This window comes from Hyperolius riggenbachi, chromosome 4 (assembly GCF_040937935.1).
Source record: "Hyperolius riggenbachi isolate aHypRig1 chromosome 4, aHypRig1.pri, whole genome shotgun sequence".
NCBI lineage: Eukaryota > Metazoa > Chordata > Amphibia > Anura > Hyperoliidae > Hyperolius > Hyperolius riggenbachi.
Window position 1 is genome coordinate 127,359,880 of NC_090649.1, and position 17,291 is coordinate 127,377,170.

A 17,291-nucleotide genomic window follows, 5' to 3' on the forward strand; every position below is an offset into this window, starting at 1 on the left:
CCTCGCAAAGCAATGGGGGGGGGGGGGGGGAGGGGGGCAGGGTCTAACGTTAAGTTAGGGGCTCCTTAAACCGGCCCTGAGTACAGCCACACTTGTGCATAGGAGGAGCAAGGTTCTGATCAGAAATCCAATTGGATTTCTTTCTGGGGTCTGTGTGGCAATTTTGGGGCCAGGAGGATATGGGAAGCCTCTGCAGGATCCAGAGGCTCCCTTATTCTCAGGCAAGCATCTGTGTTTTCCCCTTAGGTTTGCCTCAGGTACACTTTGAATGTAATGAGCAGCTTGTGCATTAGAGCATGGGAGGGATATGGTTTAAAAAAGTTGATGAATTCACTTGACTTGCCTTACTATATCACATTTGTCAGAAAGGCAGAGCTGAGTGCATAGTGGACAGGAGTTTCCATGGGCTATTAGAATTCATGTAATAGTGGAGAGCGCACAAAGCTCTTCTGCCAAAGTCAGCAAATCACCTTCTAGCTGTCACATCACACAAGTTAGCAGAAAATAAAATCTATGCTCCCATTAGTTGTAAAGGCTTCCGTACACTTGGACACTGCAAGGTATTGCAGCACTTCAATGTTGTACTTAATCATGTAAGACACTAAAAAGTGGAAAGCAAAACCAGTATAAGGGCAAAATGTATATTTTTTTAAGCTTTGGTAAAACCATTTGGAAACTCAGCCCCACGTGAGAGGGATTTTATACATTGGCTAGTAATTACGAAGAGATTCACCATGCCAATCACCACTGACCTAGAGGGGGAATGTTATTTAGCCAACCAAAGCTATGAGCAGATGGTGTAGGTAAACAACTCATACTACATGGAGGTGGTAAAAATGGTCAGTGATTGACCAATCAAAGTTAAGTGTGTACCAGGCTTACCTGCTGGTTAATTAATCACATGCCAGCTGTTCACCAGCTACCGGCTTTGATTGGCTCAGTTTTTTTCCCTTCCTGGCTCGGGTAATTTGCATTTTAGTGGAATTTTTTGCTCATGGCTAGCAGCTAGTTGCTTTGTGCTACTCCTCTCTGACTAGCAGACACCGCAGTACAAGATCTGGTGTGGCTTATCTGTTTCTGATGCAGAACGCCGTACTAAGCACATATTGCATCAATCAAGGCAAGCTCAAGAAGTAGGGGGATCAGATTTCATCCATATAGGATTTTTCAAGGTTAACAAAAAAAAAGACATATAGGTCTTTAGATAATAAAAAATTAAAGAGCTCAGAATGTAAAAACCTAAAAGTGCTTTTTCCCTTGGCCAGATGACCCCTTACACTGGAGGGTAGGTAGAGACTGGAACATCACACTTTGCTCTCCCTCCTGAGTCTCTGGAGAGCGCCAGGGTGAGGTAAGGCTGCATGTGTCTGCGAGTCTCTGGGCACTGCTCCCTCCTCTGGTGAAGCTCATAAGATGGTGCAGTAGTACAGGTAACTGGACCAGGAGGAGGGAGCTGAGGAGGAGTCAGATGTCAGGAGGTCACAGGCATTGCCGGCGAGCGGGGGACAGGGCTGCAGAGGGGGCAGCGCTGTGTCAGGAGTAATGTGTATAATGAGGCGGTGCATGCACAGTGCCATTCTGCTGTGCTGGCTGGCGGGATGCCATATATTCCGTGTAACTGATTGTCACCTTCTCACTGCGGTACCTGTAGAGGAAAAACAATGACAAAAAAAACACTTACACATGAATAAAAGCAGAGCAATAATAATCTAAGTATCATTTAGGTAAATAAACTTGACAGCTTGATACATTGCAGCAAATCTGAAGGCTCAGCTATATGGTAGCCAAATGGATCTTACTCTGGGTACACACTATGAGATTTTATGGTCGATTTACTGTCAGATCGATTATTTCCAACATGTTCAATTTGCTTTCCAATCGATTTCCGAGCATATTCCGATCGATTTCCGTTAACTTTGATAGATCAATCGGAAAATGCTCGGAAATCAATCGGAAAGCAAATCTGACATGTTGGAAATAATCAATCTGACAGTAAATCGACCATAAAATCTCATAGTGTGTACCCAGCATTAGGCTCCCAGTGGAAATAAGCCCTATGCAGTATCATACATAGAGATGACTGAATGTCTCTTTTAAAACAGAAAACAAGGGGCACCGAGAGCCCAATATGGTGTAGTATGTATTGGTAAGGAGGTAATTAGTTAAGTAAGTATCGTTATACTCACAAACGTGGGTTACCACTGTAAAGGCAGGTGGGAAGATTAGACCTGTTCCCACTCAGGATTAAGAAGTCGCTCTCTGTAGATCAGAAGAAGAAGCTGGGGTAAAACACCCTCCCCCAGGGGTGTGACACACAGAGGCGCTTATTACGGACCAGGACTGTTTTAGCTGTATACTCCTGTCTATTGCCTGATGAATCGGGGGTCACGACTACGAAACGCATTGCAAATTTGTGTGGAGTGTATTAATACATTTACTCTGTTTAAACGTCACCATGTTTATTGCATGTCCTTTGGAGTACTGTAGGTAAGTCCACCACTACTACATCTCCTATTTTTTAAAATGTTTTAGCTGATTTTACACTGCAGGCGCCTCTGTTCTCTATATCTTTATCTGTATCTTTTTTAAAAGGACAACTATCAGATTCATTTTTCTCAGGACGCCAATAAATAAGAATGACTTTGTTATAAAACAATGTAGCTATAAAAATAAATGAGAGGTCCCGTTCACCTTGCTTTACGTGCATAATGATTTCCCATAAAAGTACTGATAGCATCTGACCACAGAACAGCCCATGTTCACAAGGGACGCTGCTCTTTGAAGAAATGTGTGGCACAATCTAATTACTGGTCCCTCTCCTGTGCTCTGCAAGCTGCACATTGGTAGCAAGCAACTGCAGACATCCAATCAGAAGGCTCTGCGTGTGCTCAATACACCATATGTGGACACCACAGGAAAAATGTGACCATCTTATTGCTGCGATTGCATGGCTTGCACAGAGCGGTGGGGAAGAGGAGCAGCATATAGATTGTGCCACCTGTTTTTTTTTCACAGAGTGGCGATGGGCTGTTCTCCAGTCAGATGAGGGGGTTCAATGTTGGGAAATGTATGGTCTGAACATCTGAACGCCTGAAAAAGACTTGTCATGGTAAAGGTGCCCATTAATGATGCAATTTTAAGTGAACAATCGAAGTTTCAATCAGATTATTCAGACTGAATAAAAAGATTATTTTAATCAATCAACAGCATTAAAGAGACTCCGTAACAAAAATTGCATCCTGTTTTTTATCATCCTACAAGTTCAAAAAGCTATTCTAATGTGTTCTGGCTTACTGCAGCACTTTATACTATCACGGTCTCTGTAATAAATCAATGTATCTTTCCCCTGTCAGACTTGTCGGCCTGTGTCTGGAAGGCTGCCAAGTTCTTCAGTGTTGTGGTTCTGCTATGAACTCCCCCTTCCAGGCCCCTCTATGCACACTGCCTGTGTGTTATTTAGATTAGAGCAGCTTCTCTCTTATCTTTTACAAGCTGGATAAATCGTTCTCTGAGCTGGCTGGGCTTTCACATACTGAAGAATTATAGACAAGGGCAAAGCTGTTTGCAGGAAGAAACAAGCAGCCTGAAACTTCAGTGCATGAGAACAGGAGGAAAGAAACACACAAATGATCTCTTGAGATTCAAAAGGAAGGCTGTATACAGCCTGCTTGTGTATGGATGTATTTTCTATGTGTGAACACACTGTACATCAACCTACTTCCTGTTTTGGTGGCCATTTTGTTTGTTTATAAACAAACTTTTTAAAACTGTTTTTAACCACTTTTAATGTGGCGAGGAGCGGCGAAATTGTGTCAGAGGGTAATAGGAGATGTCCCCTAATGCACTGGTATGTTTACTTTTGTGCGATTTTAACAATACAGATTCTCTTTAACAGATTCAAATTATTCACAATATCAAAAAAACATGATTGTATGTATGTAAAAAAATCTGCCCCATGGATCGACCAGGTCTTTATGGAAACTATCAATAATGTGATCATTTAGGAATGATTGGAACCATCAATTTCTCAGTTTCTATACAATTCTATCTGAATGATCAGCACTAAAATACTCAAAAGTTCACTAAAAATTGCACCATTAACCTCCTTAGCGGTAATCACGAGTACAGCTCGAGATGGAAAAAACATGCCAGGAGCGGTAACTCCGAGCTGAACTCCTGGAGGTCTATGCAGAGCAATGCGCGCAACGGGGGATTTTACTCACCTCCCGGGGGATCCCTATATCGGCTGCCATTCCTCTTCCTCTCCTCCGAGGCTCTGCTTCCCCCTGGTGAGATTGCTGTCTGTCGTCATGATGACAGCCGGCAATCTCACTATAGGGTTACAGCGCCACCTGGAGGAAAGAAGGAAAACTGCAGCGCAGGATCCCAGGGAGATAAGTGAGTGCAGAACTCCCTAGCAGCATGATTTTTTTTCCTGGTTTAAGGGTCTGAAAGGGTGCAAAAAAATAAATAAAAAAAAATGTAGAGCTTTTAGACCCTAAAATCCGAAAGAATCATACCCCCAAGGGGGTTAATGGGCACATTTAAGGTGCCTTCTAATTATGCAATCTTAATTGTACAATCAAACCAAATCTATGTAGTAGAAGGGTAACCTGAGTATAAACTTGGAATACATATTACATTGAAGTGGTAAGCTTGTATCATCAGTAGGCACCCAATGAGATCAAATGATTGCAGTTGTAGGGATGAAGGCGCTGCTTACCTTGTGAGCTTGATGCTTTTCCTAAATTCATTAGTGATAGGAGCTTTAAAGCCGCCTTTCCTGAGTAGCGAGTCTATTGTTTGAATCTGATCCCAGTCTGGAGAGACACATACACATGTCATCAAATGGAGAAATCTGAAATCGGGACAATACTTCCTAAACTGTTTATCTCTAAAGGTGGCCATACAGCTAGTGATATATCTAGCAATGTATCTGCAGATCGACCAAGAGAAGAATCTCTCTGGAATCGAATCTGATCAGAGTGAGATCTGTTGGCTGTCCATACACCGCAGGCCGATTCCCCATCAATTTCAGCATGGAATCTGCCTTGTGACACCACATCTGCCACTTTACTGGTGTTAGCACTACCACTCCAGAGTATGATCTGGCATTATACTACCAGTTTTGTATTGTGTATCTATTGTCTATTACCTGTATTGTGCTGTCGGTCACCCGTTATCATTGTCTGTGATCTTATGTATTGTACAGCGCTGCGTAATATGTTGGCGCTATATAAATCCAATAAATAATAACAATAATACCCCCAAATGTTAATGTGCCCCCTCGGTGCCCGTGTATTGTAATCTCAGCTAGTCCAGCTGCCACTGGTCTCTTTTGCTGCTTCTCCACCCACGTGGTAGTCTCATGTGGCTCGTGTGTGACGTCACACAACCGCGCAACTTCTGTTCCATGGTAAATTGCCTACAGACTTACTTTAAAATAACAGGAGATTCTAGTAGCTCTAACCCGCCTGAAATGCCTTTTCTCAGGGTCAATATGCTTATTGTTTGCCAGCCTAAACTGTTCAGGGAAGTAGACTGGTAGACCTAGAACATTTCAGCCAGCTCTGACCTACTATTTTTTTACTAGGCAATGACGGAAGGCCTACAGTACCATTGTATGCACAACTGGCTAACTCCCCTTACCTCTTGTACCCACACACTGTAAGCTTTTGTGGGTATTGTAGCTTGGTATTGCTGCAATTGTTGATGTGCTGTACAACTATGTATTATCCATGTTGTCTTTGTCTGCCATGTAACTTTTCTTTTAATAATTGTTTGTACATCCCTATGAAAGAGGTTTGCACTATATAAATCAATAATAATAATACATTTTCATTTCCAGAGCTGAATGAAGCTCAGCACCTCAGTAGCAGTGTGAGTTACACACATTTTACCTGTACACCACTGTAAATAATCCTTAAAGGACACCCGAGGTGAAAATAAATGAATAAAATAAACAATTGTATCCATCCTCCTTCTCCTAAAAATGATTTTTTAAGACATTCCACAGTTTTATTTTATATTTAAATGTACTTTTTAATTTTTTACTGTTTTATTGTCTTTGCTCAATGACACATTCATTAAAGAAGGATGCCAGAGCTAAAATCTATGAACTGTTGACCCTTTTTATCTATTCCCTGCTCTCAGAAGCCATTTTCTGCTAGCAAAGTGTTTTATAGTTGGAATTTCTTATCAGTGAGGGTCACACTGTAGTCTGACCCAGGCCTGACTCAGACTGGAAATGCCACTTACATACCTGATGTTTAACTCTTTCAGGCAGAGAAAGAAAAAAAGTAATACAGCATACCGGTAGTTATTTGTGTGCTAGGCACTGAACACACATCTCATCATGTCACATGTCACCTCGGCTAAACTTAATGCCATTAAAATTGTAAACATTTGTCAAACATCTGCAAAGACACTGAAGCAATCACTGGGACTCACCTTGTTCCTTGGCTACTTCTGGCAGGTAGGTGGCTGTGCGTTTTACTCCTTTTTCATTCAGGAACTCAATCCGAATCCCGTGTACTCCAACCTGAGTAGAAAAATGAATCCATCTGAATTCTTTGCTAAAAGAATAGACTAAAACTAGTTCTCTACAAAATTAAGGTCTTGCTGACAGAGACAGCAGTTTCTAAACTCTGTCATTGTGGCTCGTTATCCAATAACTACAGGAAACTGGTAAGAACTTGTAGTTGCTTAGACTTGTGGTACAGACAGCTAGAAATATCTGCTATGCTACCTATCTCTCTGTGTGCCACAGCCCTTTCAGGGCACCAGTCTGTATACTGGTCTATCACATGGGAACTACCAGGGGCACCTGGTCCACTAGGCCAAACAGGCAGTCACCTGGGGTGCTGTGCGGGGGTGGGGACCAAGCCCCCTCTCAGATTGTGGGATCCCTGGCTTGCGGTGTCTAATAGACGCCACACCAGTTCACTCCCCGCAGCTCACCTCAGCCTGTGGGAGTCTTCCGGCAGGCAGAGCAGGGCTATGGGAAGATGGTGTCCGAAGCCCTGCACTGGACACTATTTGTGTCTCCAGTACAGGGCTTTGGGCACCATCTTCCCGTAGCCCTGCTCTACAGCATGAGCGCAAGATTTGTGAAGATCATCGGGGCAGATGCGCGCCAGGAGAGGAGTCTTCTGCAGGTGAGTAAATGCTTTTTTTTTTTTTTTACAGGTGCACATTATTTTCTGGTGAAACACTACCCACATTACGATTATTCTCTGGTGAAACGCTGCCCACACTATAATTATTTGCTGGTGAAACGCTGCCCCATTAAGATTATTTTATAGTGAAACATTACCGCATTACGATTATTTTCTGGTGAAACGCTGTCCCATTACAATTATTTTCTGGTGAAACCTTGCCGCATTACGATTATTTTCACCACACGGGTTGAAGTGTAATAAGCTGGATGCACAAACATTTATTGTTTATTGACAACACTAATCCTAATTAGAACTTTCTTGGAACCCCATATGATTATTTTGGTTTTGCAGATACATACAGACAGTAGATTATTGCTGCTTTAAACAATTGTTTATGATAGCTTGAGGCCGGTTTCACACTGTAAAGTGGCGATGTGGTGCGGCAGCCGCACCACCAAAAATAGACAATCGGGGAACACCGCGTTACTAGGCGGTATTCCCAATCTGGCATTGGGCCAAGCAGGAAGTGAAACGCATTTGTGGGGTCACTTCCTGCTTCGGGGTATGCAGAAGTGCACAGAAGGGTATTGTAAAGATACACTTCCGCGCCGCGTCGGTAATTGTTTAAAATTATACGCGTCGCCATAGAGTAACATGACTTCCAGGCTGACACAGCTCGCCGCAGAAGACACATGGTAACATTGTTCTGGACCTGCAATGGGGATGCTGCGAAAATGGCACTTCCGTCGCATCATGCCGTAGCGTCAAAGTACGCAAGTCTCCATAGATTTAATTGCACATCGGTGGGATGTGGCAAAAATACCGCACCACCCTGGTGTGAAACGGTCATCAAACATGTCCGCCAAGCTGCCTGTTCTTTTCTAAGGAGAGGAGAGAAAGATGGGCAGTAGGTGACCTGCTGTGGGAACTGTAGTAGAAGTCAGATTAGTATGAACTAAAGGCTGGTTCACACTGCAGGCGCTTTTTAAGTGCCGGTGATTTCAAAAGCTCTTGCTAATGTTATGCTATGGGTGATTTAAAAAAAAATCACAGCGCAAGCGAGAGTACACACATAGGATTACATTTTATTATTCTTCTGCTGCGCTCACTTTAAACAGTCGATAGACCTTTTGGTATGACTTCAGTCCTCCACTATGTCTCCTCGCCTCAGAGAATAAAAACATAGAGAGAGGAAACAGAGTGTATGGTTATATTCCACACACCCTATTGTGTAACTCCAAACACTGAGAGAAATGTGCCATCATCAGAAGCAGGGGAAGAGCCAACTACAACTCCCTCACAGTGCCTGCTTACCTGCAGGTCTCTTTACAGCCGTTGCTTCCATAAAAGCAGATCCTTAAGTACAGACAGACTCTTCATAGCATAAAACAATAAAAGTATAATAATAAACCCCCCACTAAAATCCACATACAATGTTAAAACTTGCAATACAGTATTGAACAATTGCCTCTTATGGTCCAGTGGGCTCCTGCTCCACCACATCAGCTGTGCTTCAGAGAGATCATCACAGAACCAATGTGCATCCTAGCTCCGTCCAACACATTTCGTCATAGGTGTGAATCATCAGGGGCATGGGCGCATGCAAAGGAATACAGCCTATAGGCAAAACCTCCCTCCGTCTCAAATACAAGAGACAGAGGGAAGGTTTTGCCGTGACGGAATCTTCAGGAATATACTACATGCAGCACATTTGCCTTTGCAACGGGCCGCAATGAAGCAGTGTGAGTAATCCCATAGGATTACTTGTGCTGCAGCGCTTTGCTTAAAGCGCCCGAGTGTGACTGAGGCCTTAAAGCATTTCTGAACTGACATGTGACATGAGATAAACATCTAAGCCTGTTTGTGTTCAGTTTTTATTTATTTTTTCATTGCAAACGTAAATATATACCAGAGCTTTATCTATACAATTGAGCAAGCCAAGCTGTAGCTGAATGCAGCTCTCCTGAATTAGGACAGAAGAAGAAACACCAATCTTGCTGAGCAAACACTGCTAATAAAGCCAAAATGCTGCAAAGCTCAAAGCTAATTATCTCTTTCTTTTTTTGAAGAGGGGGAGGGGAGGAGAGCTTAATAAACCAGACATGTCGTGCAGTTCGTTATTTCACTTGCGCACGCAGTATTTACATGACTTGGTCATTTAGTTGATTGGTGCGTGGAAAATACAAGTAGTGTTGGACGTGTGTACGATTGTTCATAATACCCACGGTGCAGTGTGCTGCACCGGAACTGCCCTCCTAAGTGAGCTCCTACCTACGTTGTCCTGCGGCGAACCGAAAATTATGTATGTTCATGGCGACAAGCATGTTTCAAAATGACCCACCGCGCTTTTTCATATCGCGCATGCGTGGAAGCGTATTTTAGCAATACACTTACACGCACGTCATGGATTGGCTAACAGGAAGTGAGCATCACTTCCTGCCTTACCGGCTGCACCACAATGCTATCGCCAATCTGCAGTAGACACCAGGAAAGTTCTTTGAACCATTGCTAACTGACTGTACACAAATTACTGCTTTATATGTTAAGGTGGCCATACATCAGGCAACTTGGTGGACAAATGACCATCTGATTCAATTATATTTGATAAGATTATTATAATCTAATCAGATGAAAATTGGTGCCGCTAAGAGCAAGCCTGATCGACAATGTAATTTCGGGCTGAAATTTGTTGCTTCTGCGATCCAACAAAATTTGGACACCAACAGGTAAAGTATTCATGCACAAGGCACATTTTACATTGGGGGGACAGCGTCAGGGACAGTGAGGCGGCAGATGTGTCATCACAAGTCTGATTCCCGAGAAATGTCATGCTGAGATCGCTTGGGAATGGGCTTGAGGTATATAGGCAGGCAACAGATTTCTCGCCAATCATATTTGATCAGAGAGAGATATGTCTCTTGGTCGATATGCCCAAACATCAGCTGATGTATGGGCACCTTTAGTGTATAGTGAAGTGTACTTTATTATCTTATTGTGCAAACACACATGCAAATGTGATGATAATGATTGGCCAATATTATCACCTCACCAGGGCATATACACAAATCTAATTTTGACCAATCACCACCACTATGTAGTATGTAGGTGAACTTAGATGACGACTGTACTGAACCACTAAGACAAGAGGGACCGAGCTGGATAAAATTGTGCTTCTATGGTTTGGAGACGTGTAAGGTGATGAGAGTCGGTGCTGCTCTGTGCATGGTCAACTACCAGTGGTAGGAAAATCTGTATAGGATTAATACACAAACTTTGATTATATGAAGTAGACTCTCCCTTCTAAAGGGATAGAGTCTCGCTCAACCCATAGGTGCTTGCAGCTCTGGCAATACAGCCAGTGCGGGGACACTAACGGCTGCAGTTAATGACAGCTACTCCAGCTCTCCTGCTTCCAGCCTTTTGGAAAGGGAACCTGCTGCTGACCTGGTCCCTGGTCTGAGAGGGACACAAGCGTCTTAAGAGTACACATGCCGGACTGCAGGCAACAACGGGTCCGTCGTCACCTCCCACTGGGTGGGCGTTCCAGCGACAGTCCAGCGTGTGTACAGTCTGTCGGCGGACTGATACGGCTGTTTCTGAGCGATCCGCTGGGCGGATCACTCAGAAACAGCCGTATCAGTCTGCAGACAGACTGTACACACGCCGGACTGTCGCTGGAATGCCCACCCAGCGGGAGGTGACGACGGACCAGTCGTTGCCAGCAGTCCGGCGTGTGTACGGACCTTTATGCTGATAGTGGGCATATCAACCACCTTATCAGGTGAGATCTGTCTAAGACCGGCTAGTCCCCTTTGATTATCAGAAGTCAAGAGTGCGCTCTCCTTTGTGTTTTTTTCCCACCCCCTATCCTATACCGACTATATGTATTATGAGATCTTACCTACACAATCTGTTCCTAGTATTCAAACTCATACTACATGGAAATGGTAAAATTGGCCAATAAAAACTGGATGTTTGTACCAAGCTTTACAATGAGACCTTAGTTAATTATGAAATACTAGCCCAGAAACCCATTAAATAACGAGCGCCAGAGAACTTTGTCTAAGCACGTGCGAACTCTGTGTGCACGTCCATGGCCTCACGCCCATCCATAGCCCTGCACCTGAAGCTCGCTCATGGACTTGTGGTGCGCATGTGCACCAGGCACTGACACAGACGCATTGACAAAGGAATACAGGAATACACAGCGACAGGGGTATTATTATATGGATACATTATCTATTTTATACCTTTTAAGAAACAGGTGTGTTATTGCCAGTATGTACAGAAGTTGTTTCACTATGCTTATACTGATAGTAATGAAGCTACAGTGTGTACTGATCTCTGCTTAAACACATTGGGCTTGCTTCACAAAAGGGTGCTAACACAGTTAGCACGCCTAAAAGCTTTGGACGTGCAAACTAAGGTGCTAAGTAGTTTGCATGTCCAAAGCTGTTAAGTTGGTGCGCCCGAAACGTCGCACCGTTCGCGTGTAAAATAGCTTTTCAGGGTATTTTGCGCACACTGTGCAGCGCTAACCTATGCGTACGCAAACGCTTGGGCGCATGTTAGCGCGTGAAGTGCCCATTTTCGCGTCCTAATTGCCTTTTCACTACCGTGCTAACACTTAGCACCCTTTAGTGAATCGAGGCCATTGTTTTCAAACCCCCATCAATGTTCTATAGTAAATTGATTCAGTATTATACCTCTGTGTAAGTGCTAGTAATGTCTACAAACATAGGACTATTGGCAGATAATGACTCTTTTTGTAAGGTAAATGGGAGCAGTTATAATCCTGTGTTGTAAAACAGAATTGCTTCACACTAAACACTCTTACAGTGTACCTGAGCTGAAACCTGAAACATAAAAACAGATACTTACCTACACCTAGTAGGGACGCCTCTGGATCCTGCAAAGGCTGTCCACGTCCTCATAGCCCCCACCACTGGCACGTTCGGACCTGTGAGAGGATTTTCTGATCATGACAGTTAGTATAGTGTGCCTGCACAGTAAGCCGAAGCCGATCGTGCACAAGCGGCTCCAGCATGGCTGTACTTGTATGGGTGCAGCACAGCCGCGGTCTTACATGACGAGGAGCACAGTTGTGATCTTCAGGAGGGTCCAGAGCAGTGGCAGTAAGTTCAAGGACATGAGAAGCCTCTACAGGATCCAGAGTCTTTCCTCTAACTGGGTAAGTTATGTGCTGCAACAAAGCATGCCTGTATCCTTTAGACACACTGGAAATGAACTCAATTTCTACTAGCCAAGGACTTTAGGAATTTCCACACGCAGGCTTGCAGATCTGGAGTCACATGAAAACCACAGGGATCTACAGGATCTGCTCACCTCCCAATCTAGGAAGTCTCCAACATCCTCAAAGTTGGTGAGCAGAGACACGGAGCAGGACAGCTTGGGCAGCTCCTCGCGGGTCAGTGGAGGAAAGCGGCTGTCCTTAAGGGCACTGCAGAGTGAAAACATATTTAAGATCCATGTATTTCATTAACTTTATCTTGGCCACTGTCAAAAACCATAAAAAAAACTAGCAGGCCCCATCCAAGTTTCACTTCAAGGCCCACCTGCAAGGGAAACATATGGGTACAGCCACAATGCAGAAAAAAAAGTTTAACATACATACTAACAGTATGCAGAAATAAAATGGAGCTCTAAACTGGAGATTTAATTAATCGCACAGATACCAACACGCCAATATAACGTTTGATTCTGGTTTCATATTTCGTTAAGAGAAATCTGTTTAAAAATGTTGTACACAAAATTGTGATTAACATTCAGGCTCTGTTCACAGTGCTCAGTTGCCTTGCAAAATAATTCTACATGTCAGTTTACTACCCACAATTCTATGGGCCTGTTAACAGTAACGGATTGCATTAAAGTCTAGGTCCAGTCTAAATTGCAGGTCACACACTTTTTAACACGTGCAATATGCAACTGACCACTGTGAACCTAGCCTCAAACATTGCAACTATGTAACAGTATACATTCAATGTATGCCCAATTCTATAAAAAAAAAAAAGTTCTTTAATTTTGGACAGTAGACAAAGAGGCTAAAACCTCTTTATTGTTATTAGTGCTGTCTCCCAAGAGATTCTCCCTTACTTATCTATGGAACCTCCATGGTTTTAATATAAGCTCAGATAATCTCAAGTTATGCTCTGACCACTCTGTGCGCCCACTCCGTTTGCACTTCCATCCGAACGGCTGTGAAAAACAGCCGCAGCCTGGAGCATTCTGGGTATACGCAGTTTGGAATTATTTGTAATGAAGGAAGGGAAGTCCGCACTCACGTAAAAGCTATTTCTTCTTTATTAAATCAAATCCACATAAGGGCTGGGACCCACTACAAAGCTCTATTGCAATCACTAGCGATTAATGGTAGCGCTTAGTAAACTATTTTAGAAGTGATTACCCTGCTCCTATACAGTGTAAACGCTCCCAAAATGCTTCATGACCTTCGTTTGCAATTTCCCTAATCGCAATCACTCCAGGGGGATCCGCTCCATCCACTTATATTGCAAAGCGTTTTGAGAAATAGCTAGTGATTGAAAGCGATCCCAAAACGCTGCCAAAAATGCTCTAGTGGGTCCCAGCTCTAACAGACTAAGTAGCAAAAAGCCCAGGAAAAGCAAGCGCGATTCAGACAGGTTAGTCCTTAGTCACAGCTAGTACACACTGCTAGATGGCTCTCATGGATATTGACACAGCTGCCAATTAGGGGTGGGACTGACCACTGTGAAACATGACAATACATATCCTACAGTGGAGGAAATAATTATTTGACCCCTCACTGATTTTGTAAGTTTGTCCAATGACAAAGAAATGAAAAGTCTCAGAACAGTATCATTTCAATGGTAGGTTTATTTTAACAGTGGCAGATAGCACATCAAAAGGAAAATCGAAAAAATAACCTTAAATGAAAGATAGCAACTGATTTGCATTTCATTGAGTGAAATAAGTTTTTGAACCCCTACCAACCATTAAGAGTTCTGGCTCCCACAGAGTGGTTAGACACTTCTACTCAATTAGTCACCCTCATTAAGGACACCTGTCTTAACTAGTCACCTGTATAAAAGACCCCTGTCCACAGAATCAATCAATCCAACATGGGAAAGACCAAAGAGCTGTCCAAGGATGTCAGAGACAAAATTGTAGACCTGCACAAGGCTGGAATGGGCTACAAAACCATTAGCTAGAAGCTGGGAGAGAAGGTGACAACTGTTGGTGCGATTGTTCGAAGATGGAAGGAGCACAAAATGACCATCAACAGACCTCGCTCTGGGGCTCCACGCAAGATCTCACCTCGTGGGGTGTCAATGGTTCTGAGAAAGGTGAAAAAGCATCCTAGAACTACACGGGAGGAGTTAGTGAATGACCTCAAATTAGCAGGGACCACAGTCACCAAGAAAACCATTGGAAACACATTACACCGCAATGGATTAAAATCCTGCAGGGCTCGCAAGGTCCCCCTGCTCAAGAAGGCACATGTGCAGGCCCGTCTGAAGTTTGCCAATGAACACCTGAATGATTCTGTGAGTGACTGGGAGAAGGTGCTGTGGTCTGATGAGACCAAAATAGAGCTCTTGGCATTAACAACTCGCTGTGTTTGGAGGAAGAAAAATGCTGCCTATGACCCCCAAAACACCGTCCCCACCGTCAAGCATGGGGGTGGAAACATTTTGCTTTGGGGGCGTTTTTCTGCTAAGGGCACAGGACAACTTAATCGCATTAACGGGAAAATGGACGGAGCCATGTATCGTGAAATCCTGAACGACAACCTCCTGCCAGGAAACTGAAAATGGGTCGTGGATGGGTGTTCCAGCACGACAATGACCCAAAACATACAGCAAAGGCAACAAAGGAGTGGCTCAAGAAGAAGCACATTAAGGTCATGGAGTGGCCTAGTCAGTCTCTGGACCTTAATCCAATAGAAAACCTATGGAGGGAGCTCAAGCTCAGAGTTGCACAGAGACAGCCTCGAAACCTTAGGGATTTAGAGATGATCTGCAAAGAGGAGTGGACCAACATTCCTCCTAAAATGTGTGCAAACTTGGTCATCAATTACAAGAAACGTTTGACCTCTGTGCTTGCAAACAAGGGTTTTTTCACTAAGTATTAAGTCTTTTATTGTTAGAGGGTTCAAAAACTTATTTCACTCAATGAAATGCAAATCAGTTGCTATCTTTAATTTAAGGTTATTTTTTCGACTTTCCTTTTGATGTGCTATCTGCCACTGTTAAAATAAACCTACCATTGAAATGATACTGTTCTGAGACTTTTCATTTCTTTGTCATTGGACAAACTTACAAAATCAGTGAGGGGTCAAATAATTATTTCCTCCACTGTATATGAGACATACAGCAGCAAAGTTACAACTACAGATAAGTAAACAATGTACATACAAATAAAAATATATATAACTATAAAAAGTGAAGACACAGAGAGGGGGATAACCAAAGATACAGAACTGAACAAAGGAAACAGCTTGAGCGTGGACACACAAATAACCACAATATGCAATCTGAGCATAGATGAGCAAGAATCCTATGAAAAATAATGATGAACCAAAAAGCTGCTTTAAAAAATATCACAAATAAACATCCCAACGAAAGTGAAAGCCAACTGGATCCCATGTTCCTAAGATAGTAATCCTAAAAAAAACTCATGATCAAGACGTTTTGAAAAAAAAAATGGCTCATCAGCATCACCTTTTGTATAAATGTATAACAATATTTATTAAGTCAAGGAAATCGAACATATATAAAAAAGATGATAATATGTATAATTTAATAGCAAGTAAGAACCTCTATAATTAAATACTTTGGATAGGTTCAATATTGCCCCCCCCCCCCCCCCCCCAGTACTGAACATGGGGTTCAAGAAAGTGCTTATGTTAGTGGTATAGAACAAACATATTATTATACGCAAAAATATTGAATAGAGTGCTTATAAAACATTTAGGCTACTTTCACAGCAAGACGTTGCGTTTTAGGGGACGTTATGGTCGCATAACGTGCCCCTAACGCAACGCATGGTGGTGCGGGAGAGGACGGTAGAGTGAGCCGCGTTAGGCGGCTCTATCCGCATAAGGTCTCCCAGAGTGGCGCTGATTGGCCGGCGGGACCACGTGATGCGGAGCGAGACACTCCGCATCACGTGGTCCCGCCGGCCAATCAACGGCCGCCAGTGCAGTGCATATTAAGTAGCCATGTGCGCGGCTACTGTAGCGGCATGTCCCCACCTCCTCTCCGCCCCCCACTGAGCATGTGCAAACAGTCTAACGCACAGCATGCTGCACTTTCACTACAATGTGCAGCGTTACATGTAACGCAATATGGGCAGTGTGAACAGCCCACTTGTGTTACATTGCTGTGCGTTGGGGGAGCGTTACAGGCTGTAACGCCTGTAACGTCCCTGTGTGGAAGCTGCCTTAAATGACATCAAAAAATTTATAAATCTCAAAAACCTTAGAGTGAAACAACCAGTGCTCAATACATTGGAATGGCATACAGGTACATAAGGCAGAAACTGATGTGCAAGGAGATGCTAGTATGCTACACCAGGCACAGGATACGGAGTTCCAAAGTTCACAAAGCAAGGGGGGGGGGGGGGGGAGGAGGAAGTGGGGGGTGGTATGGCTGTTAAAGAGGTCCATAAGCCACTGCTATTGATAATGTATTTGGGTATCATATATTGCACAGGTTTGTCATGGCATGTGCAAACACAACAGCCAGGTAACCAGCAACTAGTAAAACATAATCCAGCAACTGCAGCACCCATGTTCATCTACATGAATAAAAGAGCATACTAACTCATTCCACTCTATGCATGAGGTCAGCAAGCTTACTGAATTCTGCTGTAGTGTTGCTACCTGGTTAAGGTGTATTCCCTGAGACCTGAGTGTAGATTCATGGCAGAGAAGGTCCCAATGCAGCCACGAAGACGCTTGTCACGTCCAGCCTTCCATGTAACAAACAGAGGGCTGGGAAGTAGCAGAGAGACAACAAGAAAACACAAAAGATTAGAGGAACCTACAAAAGAGAACATATATACAGCAGAGAGCCCATACAAATGAAACATTATGTACAAGATGTGATATATACATTAAGTAAGCAGTTT

At 43.4% G+C, this 17,291-nt stretch overlaps 1 protein-coding gene across 2 annotated transcripts in view; it reads right to left on the bottom strand.

The window, feature by feature from the left end:
* Positions 1 to 627: 627 nt before the first annotated feature.
* AMMECR1L (AMMECR1 like) overlaps positions 628 to 17,291 on the bottom strand; it is a 45,745-nt gene continuing 29,081 nt past the window's right edge. For both annotated transcript variants that reach the window (XM_068280566.1, XM_068280567.1), the window contains 5 exons: positions 17,044 to 17,154; positions 12,507 to 12,621; positions 6,451 to 6,541; positions 4,724 to 4,820; positions 628 to 1,645 (listed from right to left, as the gene is read on the bottom strand). In XM_068280566.1, coding sequence (XP_068136667.1) covers positions 1,534 to 1,645; positions 4,724 to 4,820; positions 6,451 to 6,541; positions 12,507 to 12,621; positions 17,044 to 17,154 — 526 coding nt within the window. In that variant the 3' untranslated portion in view covers positions 628 to 1,533. The remainder of the gene's footprint in view (positions 1,646 to 4,723; positions 4,821 to 6,450; positions 6,542 to 12,506; positions 12,622 to 17,043; positions 17,155 to 17,291) is intronic.